We start from the raw sequence: 11457 nt of genomic DNA, 5'->3' as shown, positions 1-11457 counted from the left end.
GGTAGACTGCTGCAGTAGAGTACTTGGCTAATAATTGCAGTTATATGCTTATTGTTACTTTACTATGTAACTACTGTAAAGTGATCGTGCAAAGTGTTAGTAGTCATTAGAATAGAAACCTCTGCACTTACACTGAATGGAACTTTTTCTGTTTCTTCTTTTAGGGGAAAGGATTCTATGCAAATGAGATTTAAGGTCAATTAACCACTGAAAATGTTATATTTAAATAAAATGCTTATTTAGTTTCTTACTGATTTTTTTTTCTTAATTTTTTTTTGTTTTTTTCAGTACCCCAAGTGTGACCATAAGATATGATTCTTTGCCTGCTGCACCAAACTTCTTAAGTACTTCTTTTGCCACTTGGTCACCTGGCTTCAACTACAATGGTAAGTTATCATTCAGATAATGTATTTGCAGATCCTTTTGCTGTAGTCATAGAATCATAGACTCATTTTGGTTGGAAAAGACTTTTAAGATCATCAAGTCCAACCATTATCCTAACACTACCAAGCCCACCACTAAACCATGTCCCTAAGCACCACATGTATACATCTTTTGAACACCTCCAGGGATGGTGACTTCACCACTTCCCTGGGCAGCCTGTTCCAATGTCTAACCACTCTTTCAGTAAAGACATTTTTCCTAACATCCAATCTAAATCTCTCCTGGCACAGCTTGAGGCCATTTCCTCTTGTCTTGCAATTAGTTACTTGGGAGAAGAGACCAACACCTTTTAGGTAGTTGTAGAGACCAATAGTCTGTGAGCTGTCTGGCTGATGAAGAGAATGCCATTAATGTTTCACATCTTCTTAAAAAAAAAAATAAAATAAAATTTTGTTTGTCAGTCCTGAGTTCTGATACTTCTTTTGTCAGAGATGTCTTCCTTCATAGCTTGTGAGTACTTCCAAAGACTTAATCACTGTCCAGTGCATCACAGGAATTATCATATAAAACCAGTGGAATGTTTTAAGTTAGGACTGGTGTTAGACAGCTGAGTGTGTATAAATTCTGCCTCCACATAATATTCTTCTATTCACAGGTGATAATATTGCCATGGATTTTTACCTCAGGCAGTCTGAACTGAATGTCTGAAATCATGCAGTTGTCCACTAGACTTACACAGAAAGCATGAGTATTTGACATTTTCATATAAACACCCAGACACTTGAAAACTGAAATGTTCTGTAGCGGCAGGTTCTAATGAGTGATAGCATGTTGTTAAGTGCCTTTTTTTTTTTTTTTTTTTTTCCGAAAACAGGTAGGAGATTTTGTGTTAGACCCACTGTAGCTAAATGGTAAAAGGCCTGAGTTTTTTTACTGTATATTTCTTTGTTGTTACTGTAGTATGTTTTTCTCCCCTGAAATCTATTGTAATGTATGAAATAATTGGTACTCCCTTGTATTGTACATGGCTCATGCCTTCTGGTCCTTGAGGTATGAGTAAAGGTATTTTCTTTCGTGAACAGCTGATACAGGTTAAACTGAGGAAACAACACAAATATATATGTGGGAAGAAGTACCTATTACAAATGTTTCTAAGCTTTACTGAAGAGTGGAGGATTCTCCAAAATGCTTCTCTTTATTTTTTTGAATAGTGTAGCCTATTTAAAAGGTCCTGGCTATGGGGATTATGTGTAAGTTGTTTTTTTGGGTAACAGGTTTTTCTACTGTATTAGAGCTTGTCACCAATACATTCTTAAGGACTTTATCCACCTGCCACTGAAGTGAACGGATTGCTTCTCTTGACTTCTCTGGAGTTGAATCAAGCCCTAAAAATACTAAGAACCGAGGTCTTGTAGTAGAATTGTCCTCCCTCTCCTTTCTACCCCTTATCAGTTCCATTGTCTGGTTCATTTAGCAGCTGTACATTTTTCCCTGCACAGAGTCTGTGTCAGAGCTAAAGTAACTGCCAGAGAAGGAAAGTTAGGGGCCAAGGGAGACTTTCTCTTTCTTTTTTGGGGCTGTGTTTGTTTTTTGGTGGAGGCTGTGTTTGTTTCTTAGCCATCTAACAGTATGTTCTGAGAAACTCTTCTGAAATGGTATTGTGCACAGAAGTAACATTCTGAGCTCAAGATCGTTGTTTCCATTTTGTAGAAAAATAACTGTGCTTGGGCACCAGCGTCTAAAAGTTAAATGTTTTCTTCCCGGGCGACTGTTCAGGGATACTTTGGGCTAGTCTTTCTGTTGAATTAGTATCCAGCTTAAGAAGAGAGAACAGATTTTCTGCTTGTTATCATCTCTAATTGTTTTGGTTAATATTTGTTACTACTTTTATTATGTGTAAATTCAGTTCCTACTTTTAATTCTAATTGCCTTTCATCGTTCTAAGACTTCATAATTTAGACAAGACCTTCCAAGTGTAGACACTTGTTAGTGAGTTTAATTACTGTTGATGCAGTTACATGATGTTTCAGCTGCTGATTTCAGTATGTGCCAAAGAATGTTTGAGCCCATCTTCTAACTATAAATTAATATCAGTAGTAATACAGTTGTTGTGGTTTTTTTATGTATGAGGATGTTTAAACAGTTAATGTAATTTCTAAAAAACCTTTGTAATTCTTGCAGCAACAAGCTTTAGAACTGGCATTGGATCGTGCAGAGGTAAGGAGTAGCTAAGTTATTTGTTTGCACATAATATATTGGTCTCAGTTAAAAAATAACTATTATATTTTTATGTGTCTGAAAAGCAGTGGAGGAGCACATTATGTAAATATATATGTGTGTATAAATAATTACCCATACATGTAACACTGGTTTTGCAAAATTCTCACTAATATTGCTATGTCATGTGTTTGTCTCTTACCTGTTGTACTGGGAACATCATCAGATGCAATGATGATAGACTATGCAGGACTTCAGTTTCCCCCTTTTAACCAGCACATCTGTGTGCTATGAAACAAGCAGAGCTGTACAGAGGCAGTAGGCAGAAATGTATGGCAAAATCCTATTTGTTTTTTTAAGGGCAGCCCAGCTAGAGCGAAGAGGCAAGTGCCTTCACGTTCCTGTTCTTTCATGCTGTCCTCTGATACAATGGTTACCTTGAACCCTGTTATGGGAAATGCATGTTTCTGTGGGAGAACCTCTTCATTGAAATTCTGAACTGAGCTGTTAATCAAAATACTTCAGACAAACAGTAGAGATTTGGGAAAACCTTGTTAGAATAGAAGCTGCATTTAATGTAGGATGATATTTTTCTTACATTAAATATTTGAATTAAATATATGAAGTGTATTTATAATACACAGCTCTAGAGGGTACATGCAAGAGACAAGAAGAAGATTAAACTTTCTGAAGTTGGTTTTGTTGAGGAATTCTTGATTTGTAAATGTTGTCAAGCCAGTACACATGAATTTGATTGTATCTTAGCATGTCAACTTCAGTGTGTTCCCATGTTAATTTCAGTAGCCTTAACTAAGTACAGTAGTGTTACTACCACAGTAGTGTTATTTACTACTGTAATTACAAAACATGAATGTTAAATCAACACTTTGTGTGCAACTCATGCCATAGCCATGAAATGCCGTGTTTCACAGCTAAATTGAGGTGTGTCCTTGTTGATGACTATAACATACCCCAGATCATGTTTAGTACACTTTCGAAACAGTCATGTACAACAACTGTTAATGACTTTGTATACATAGAACGCTGTCTGGTAATGATCTAAATTTGCACGGTAGCTGGAATTAATTTTCTTTGTAATATATATCATTTTTTGCTTTACTTTTCTAGTATATCATTGAAAGTGCCCGTCAGAGACCTCCCAAAAGAAAATATTTATCCAGTGGAAGGTAGTAAGAGTTTCGGTATTTTGTTTTTAAATAACGTTTCTTTGATGTAATTTTGGTTACACTTTAAGCTTTTTTTAATTTCAGAAAATCTGTATTTCAAAAACTCTATGACTTATATATAGAAGAATGTGAAAAAGAGCCTGAGATAAAGGTAAGTGGAAATTGCTGAGAAGCTTTTCATTGCTGTCTAAACAGCCAAGTTCAGAAAATACTTTTCTAATGTCTCTTAATTCTTTTGTTAAGAATAAACTCTGGTTACTGTAGGAGTTACCTAAGACTACGTGAGAAACGATTATTACAACTTCAGTGTACTAAACTGTGTAATTTAATAGCATCATCTTAGTTCAGGTGATGGGAGGGCCAATGACTACCTGGTCACCCTGAATCTGTTTTTCAAGGTAATAAAGTAGGAGCTGGCAAAGGATTGCAAAGATTGTGCTCTTGAGATGCTTTTCTATATATGCAAAGAGAGAATTTCAAAAGAATGGTCTAGAACGGACATGTATATCTGACAAGTTTATTAGATAACAGTACTATTAAAATAACTGAGTGTTATAATAGGAATAGTAAGGCCTAGACTGGCTTGAGTGACCTGTTCATTCTGAGTTAATCCTGTGTCACTGAAGTCAGTTGTGACCAGCTTAAGGGCCAATGTCAATGCCACGTGCGTTGTTGTCAGTATCACTGTTTCAGAATCAATTGCTTAGCATGACTGCCGTGGGAAAAAGCACGGAGAACTTTTTAGAATCCACGCTTTGTTGTAAATTCAGATTTATTTCTCGATAACAGATGAACTGCTAAAGATGTCTTGTGAAATTTTTTGGTAACGTTAGCAAAGAATCTCAAACAGGCTTAGCAACAATAAATCTAAGATGTAAAAGGCACAAGCTACTTTGTGAAACTGGGAATATGAAATGGAATGAGAACGAGCTGTGGAATCTGCTGTACTGCTGCTTCTCAAGGAAGTAAAAACCAATAAGAAGACAAATGGGAATGAGGTGGTAGTTACTGAGCACCTGTAATTCTTTTTGTTGATTCTGGTGCAGTTGGTTTTATTCAGCATATGATGCTGATTCGAATCACGAATGTGGGTAAGGTGTTAAACAAATTACAGGCTTGCATAGATGAAAATATCAGTACTGAACGGGTAACAAAATATTTGAGCAACAGGGAGAAGGTCGGTCTTGCTAGACTGGAATCTGAGGAAAAAAAAGTAGAATTTTAGTGTGATGGTTGTTGCTAGACTAGAAGGCATTCAGCAAACCTACCCAACTATAATAAAATAAAAGTAGTAAAGAGGGTTATAACATCACAGTAGATGGAAGTGGATTATTGCTGATCTAGATTTGAGTAAAAATTTAAGTTCTTTATTGAAGGATGAGAAGCTTATCGTGATAGAAAAAAATTGTATTTAGAACCCTTATTCACTGAGCTAAGATGTGGGTAGTTAATATATATCTTGGTCTTGTGTTAGGGATTGTAGTTACTGAAAATGAGAAGCTCAAAGATTGAGGTGCAAAGGTTAGAAGATAATGCTATTGTGAAACTTCACCCATGAGCATAGGACTGTTTATTTGTCTCTTAAGTTGCACAATAAAATTGAGGAAGGAGGAGATAATATTCTGACTAGAGTTTGGCCAATGACTTGAATGTAGCTTAAAGGTTTTGCTGTATAGAACTGTCAAAGTTTCTATTCCAGTATTGCACCATTTTGTTGGTACAAGTTGTAATTGTTGTCCACTCAGAAGCAATTTTTAACTTGGCACTGAATATTATTTTTCAGTCTTAACTTTCTCCCTTTATCTTAGCTCTTCTAATACGACATCTCTCCCATGTTCCTGTTTTCTACCCTGCAGTTTACTTGGTCACTCATATCCTTGTTCTTGGTGTTAGTTGGGAAGACCAGATTTTCCACAGTAATTCACAAAGTACTAATTAATTATTCATCCTCTATTAGTCCAGTCTGCCCAGCTTCATTACTTCTCAGTTGCTCTTCTATTTGTGCATATGCACACTGGAGAGAGAACTAACTACGTTGAGGTGATTATTTAGAGCCATTTGTTTCATCTGGACTGGAGTGCAGCACTCCTGTAACTAAAAACTGAAAGCAATAAAAATCAACACAGTAATTTTGGAAGCAGTGTTAAACTGCTTGAAAGTAATTAAAGTTCAGTGATCAGTCGCCCGTTCTCAACTGATGCCTTCTGACAGCTGCACATGGAAGCATCAGTGTACAATCAGGAAAAACACCTCAGAGTAATGAAAGTTTCAGAACACCGTTAACAAAAGCCACTTGAGTTCCATGTTGGACTAGTGCAAAAATAATAAAGCACATAGAAGCATTTTTACAGCGAAGTAGCAGATAAGAGGTACACTGGTAGCTGTGGGGAATGAGTAATTATGATACATGAATAAACCAAATGATGCCAGATAAGCGGAGAGCGGTTTTGTTTGTTTTGGTGGGGTCTTTGGTCCTTGATGATGAAACTGTAATAGTGATGAATGATATGCAGGGTTGGATGTATTTGGGAAATTGTATAAAACATCCTATTGCATGCATCTTTCTGTTCTTGAAGAAGATATAACTCATGTTTTGTGTGTGTAAGGTGAGGAAACAAGTGCCTGTAAGAACATACTTTAAAGCAAGCTAACTTCTTTAGGGTGAAACAAGCAGGCTTTGTTCAGATTACAGTATTTCTGAAGTTAGATCTGCAAAAACTTACCTTAGGCGTTACTTGGGAAACTGAAACATTTTCTTGCCTCTACTACAGCAGCTGCATGGCCCTTTCCTTTGAGCTACATTAATACTAGTCTGTATTAAAATGACGGCCTAAAGATTGACACAGCCAGTTACATCCTAGTGGAAATATACTTAGTTATGAGTTGCAGTCCTCTGGGGATCTGATTTTGGTTCAGCTAGGTCACAAAGATCTTCAGTTTATTCCTTGTGTTTTGTAACCAAAAAGTGATGCTTCCTCAAGTTTTACAGAGTTACTTTTCAGTCAATATGTACAAAATTCTGCTTTGCTTTTTCTGCTTCCTGAAAGAACAATGCTTAGCTTTGTTCGTGAAGTTAATTTTCAAATACTTAATAGTTCGGTTACAATTGTGACAAAATTATACCTTCCAAGGTGCATCTTCTATGCATTTGTAAAGTGGTGCTGGGATTAATGAAACATGTCCAAAGTCAAGGGAAGAACCTGGGATGGTTCTTGGAGATTTCCATTTCACAGTGACATAGTAAATAGCTACAAGAGCTTTTTTTATGGAGGTGATCTATTTAAGTTTTTTTTTTGACTGACTTTTCGGTCTTAAAGGTAAGTGGGAAAATCAATTTAAGATGCTACAGTGAGGGACAAGAAAAGCAGTCATGATAAAAGCAAAATTTTGTGTAACACCAGTGCACCATTGGAGAAGTAGGTATTAGAATTAACATTTCACTCATAGCCAAGGATGAGGGAGTAATAAACAGCATAAAACCACTACTTCAGTCTTGTTAGGCAGGAGTGCTCAGTATTCTTTATTCAGTGGTAGTTATCAGAAGTCACTGGGAGCAAAAGGAAACACCTGTGGCTTCTCTGCGCTGCTTCCCAGCCATCATGCAGTCACTGCAGTGCGTGTTGAGGAGGGAGGAGTGCTGCTTTTCTGTGGATGAAGTCAGAGAGGGTTAGGAGTTTTAGCTGATGTTACAGAGCAGTGTAACTGGCCCAGTTGCTTGGTATCTGATCTCTTGCAATATACTGCGATGGACGTTTAAGAAATGTAATATACCTCAGGCCCCTCCTCAATCTTTAAAATCATTCCAGACGAGACCTGAGCTAATGCTTAATATCAGCTCTGAGCTGGTATCTCACAAGGATCGAAGCTCAAAGGCAAAAGCTGATTTTTGTAGTCATGAAAAATTTTCATCCTTAGTGAAATGTAACTTTACCTGCTTATTGAAATGTTTGTACTTAAAATGCTAATTTACTTCAGTGTCTTGGAGAGGCTTTATATATTAAAATGTGCTTAGAATTGTGATGGGTTGACCCTGGCTGGATGCCAGGTGCCCACCGAAGCGGCTCTGTCACTCCACCTCCTCAACTGGACAGGGGAGAGAAAATATAACAAAAGGCTTGTGATCGAGATAAGGACAGGGGACATCACTCAGCAATTACAGTTACAGGCAAAACAGACTCAACTTGGGCAAAAACTTAATTTATTGCCAATCAAATCAGAGTAGGGTAATGAGAAATAAAACTAAATCTTAAAACACCTTCCCCCCACCCCTCCCTTCTTCCTGGGCTTAGCTTTACTGCTGATCTCTCTACCTCCTCCCCCTGAGCAGGCAGGGGCTTGGGGAATGGTGGTTGTGGTCAGTTCATCACACACTGTCTCTGCTGCTCCTTTGTCCTCAGGAGGAGGACTCCTTGCAGTCCTCCCCTGCTTCAGTGTGGGCGTCCCTCCCACAGGAGACAGCCCTCCACTAACTTCTCCAATGTGAGTCCTTCCCATGGGCTGCAGTTCTTCACAAAATTCTCCAGCGTGTGTCCCTTCCAGGGGGTGCAGTCCTTCAGGACAGACTGCTTTAGTGTGGGTCCCCCATGGGGTCACAATTCCTGCCAGCAAACCTGCTCCAGCATGGGCTCCTCTGTCTCCATGGGCCCACAGGTACTGACAGGAGCCTGCTCCAGCACAGGCTTTCCATGGGGTCACAGCCTCCTTTGGGCACATCTGCCTCTCCAGTGTGGGATCCTCCATGGCTGCAGGTGGATACCTGCTCTACTGTGGACCTCCATGGGCTGCAGGGGAGCACCTCCTCCCTCTCCTTCCCACTGACCTTGGTGTCTGCAGAGTTGTTGCTCTCACATATTCTTCCTCCTCTCTCCGGCTGCAATTGCTCCTGAACAGGAACTTTTTCCCCTTTCTTAAACATGTTATCACAGAGGTGCTGCCACTGTAGCTGATGGGCTCAGCCTTGACCAGCGGTGGTTCCGTCTTGGACCTGGCTGGCGTTGGCTGTATTGGAGATGAGGGAAACTTCTAGCAGCTTCTAACAGAAGCTGTGCCTGTAACCCCCCTGCTAACAAAACCTTATAATGCAAATCTGTTACGAAAATATGTCTTTAAGAAGTTCAGGTCATGAATGCAGTGTCAAAAATATTCTTAGGCCTGTATGATTGTCCTCTCCTCTGTCCTTTACCTGTCTTTACCCCCCTCAACATCTGAGCCTCCAAAAAAATGAAACCTACCAAAAAAAAACCAAACCAAGCCATAACTGGCCAACTATTATTGACCGAAAGCTAAAAATTAAAAAATAAAAGTAACATGTCATTCACTGAAGAAATTTAAATTAGAGAGTGATGCAATTAACTCAATCTAATTACATTTACAATTGAATTACTAATCTGTATTTTACTCGTGAGGTGTTTAAGGTGCAGAGGCCTTGCATAAAATAAATCTCATGGCTGTTTCTTGCATGCAAAGACAAATTTCTATTGAAAAAATATGAACTGTTTAGAAATTCTGAGTGGTTACTATGTAGTATAAATTGAGTACCTGTATTTTGGATTCAATAATGCTCTTAATTGAGTGATCCTTTTCATGAAAATGATAAAGTTGAATTAGAAATGTTAAAAGTATTATCAGTAATAACTTCTAGAAGCAGTATTGATTCTGTCCCAATAATAGAGGAATGGAACTGGATTTTGGTTTTTTATTGCCTTTTTTATTTTTAAATATAACTTTAGTTTCAATAATTAATTTCTTCTTAACCTGTCTTGCATAACTGGATGATCCTTTTTTAAGTCAACTGTTACAGAATTCTCATATTCCTTTCTGTCCTAATGCCATTGCATATCTAAATATGAAAGTATTAATCGTAGAATCATAGAATCATGAGGTTGGAATAAACCTCTGAGATCATCAAGTCCAACTGTTGACCTGATACCACCATGCCCACTAAACCATGTCCCGAAGTGCCATATGTACATGTTTTTTGAACACCTCCAGGGATGGTGACTCCACCACTTCCCTGGGCAGCCTGTTCCAATGTTTGCCCACTCTTTCAGTGAAGAAATTTTTCCTAATGTCCAATCTAAACCTTCCCTGGTGCAACTTGAGGCCATTTCCTCTTGTCCTGTCACTTCGTACTTGGGAGAAGAGACCGACCCCTACCTCGCTACAACCTCCTTTCAGGTAGTTGTAGAGAACGATAAGGTCTCCCCTCAGCCTCCTCTTCTCCAGACTGAAGAACCCCAGTTCCCTCAGCTGCTCCTCATAAATTCTCCAGTCCCTTCACCAGCTTTGTTGCCCTTCTCTGGACACGCTCCAGCACCTCAATGTCCCTCTTGTAGAGAGAGGCCCAAAACTGCACACAGTATTCGAGGTGAGGCCTTACCAGTGCTGAGTACAGGGGCACGATCACCTCCCTACTCCTGCTGGCCACACTATTGCTGATACAGGCCAGGATGCTGTTGGCCTTCTTGGCCACCTGGGCACACTGCTGGCTCATGTTCAGCTGGCTGTCGACCAGCACCCCCACGTCCTTTTCTGCCGGGCAGCTTTCCAGCCACTCATCCCCAAGCCTGTTGCATTGCATGGGGTTGTTGTGACCCAAGTGCAGGACCCGGCACTTGGACTTGTTGAACCTCATAGCATTGGCCTCAGCCTGTCCAGATCACTTTGCAGAGCCTTCCTATCCTCCAGCAACACTGCCACCCAGTTTAGTGTTATCTGCAAATCTACCCAACACTGAGGGAAAAAACCCCCAAAATAACAAAAAAAAAAAAACAAAAACAAAAAAAACCCAACACCGAAACAAACAAACAAAAAAACCCCAGCTTTTCCATCAAAAGATGACTGAGTTCTTAAGACAAAAGAAGTCAGGGTAGTTGAGTGTTGACTTTGCTTTCAAAGGGCATTTACTGTACCTGAGGTTGCATCATACTATTTCTGAGTGAAAGCCCAATTGCTGCTCAGTGATGTATCTGAAAATTGAAGTGGTGCATGTGCAGCCTCCTGTTTTAGGGCTGATGTTGTGGAGGGGTTAACAGGAGTTTTAACTCAAGAAGGTTTTGCTAACAGGCTGTGTGAGGAACTGGCTTTCCTGAGCACACTCTGCATCTGTTGCTGCCCTGGCATGTTTTCCTCCATTGTCCCTTGCTGCTACAGTTCTTTCCCCATTAATTCTCTAGGGTTTATGTGCTACTTTGTCCTTTTCTTGTGTTAGTTTCCATGATTTCTAAACTCTAAAAGCCAGTAAGATGTAGTCACCATCACTCTTGATGCACAGGGAAAAGTTGACTTTGGGCAATGGTTCTAAAACTACATAGCAGGAGATGGAAAAGATTCTCCTTTTTCTCTGCATACCTGTTAAAATGATCTGTTGGTTTGTATTGATGTGGGATTTGGGGTTTTGGTCTTTTTCTCTTAGTTCATTCACCTATAAGTAATGATTCTGCTTTCTATCTTCTCAGTATCTCTGGAAAGATAAATTTGTTCAGAAAGAGATAGCCCACTACTACTTAGTTGGGTGTAAGTGAAATGAGTGGTTAGGTAGGCTTGGTAGAGCACTAGGGTTAATTTCCCGTGAATGGCTCCACCCAGAGCTAGTGTTCAGCTAGGAAAACTAGCCTCCAACCTGAAGGTATAAAATTATCTGAGGTTTAGAATTGATTGTTTTAAGTTA

General features: G+C 39.2%; 1 protein-coding gene across 5 annotated transcripts in view; it reads left to right on the top strand.

Annotated features, from left to right (window-relative positions):
• The first annotated feature begins 306 nt into the window (after window positions 1-306).
• SUPT20H (SPT20 homolog, SAGA complex component) overlaps window positions 307-11457 on the top strand; it is a 37671-nt gene continuing 26520 nt past the window's right edge. For all 5 annotated transcript variants that reach the window (XR_015183988.1, XM_086476412.1, XM_086476400.1 and 2 more), the window contains exons 1-4: window positions 307-386; window positions 2566-2601; window positions 3730-3788; window positions 3873-3939. Coding sequence is in view for 4 of the 5 variants with exons in the window: in XM_086476412.1 (XP_086332538.1) it covers window positions 384-386; window positions 2566-2601; window positions 3730-3788; window positions 3873-3939 (165 nt within the window). In the remaining variant the exon portion in view is untranslated. The remainder of the gene's footprint in view (window positions 387-2565; window positions 2602-3729; window positions 3789-3872; window positions 3940-11457) is intronic.

This window comes from Leptosomus discolor, chromosome 1, assembly GCF_034619465.1.
Source record: "Leptosomus discolor isolate bLepDis1 chromosome 1, bLepDis1.hap2, whole genome shotgun sequence".
Taxonomy (NCBI): domain Eukaryota; kingdom Metazoa; phylum Chordata; class Aves; order Leptosomiformes; family Leptosomidae; genus Leptosomus; species Leptosomus discolor.
Note: the sequence above shows the minus strand (reverse complement) of the source record. Positions and strands in the feature narration are given on the sequence as shown.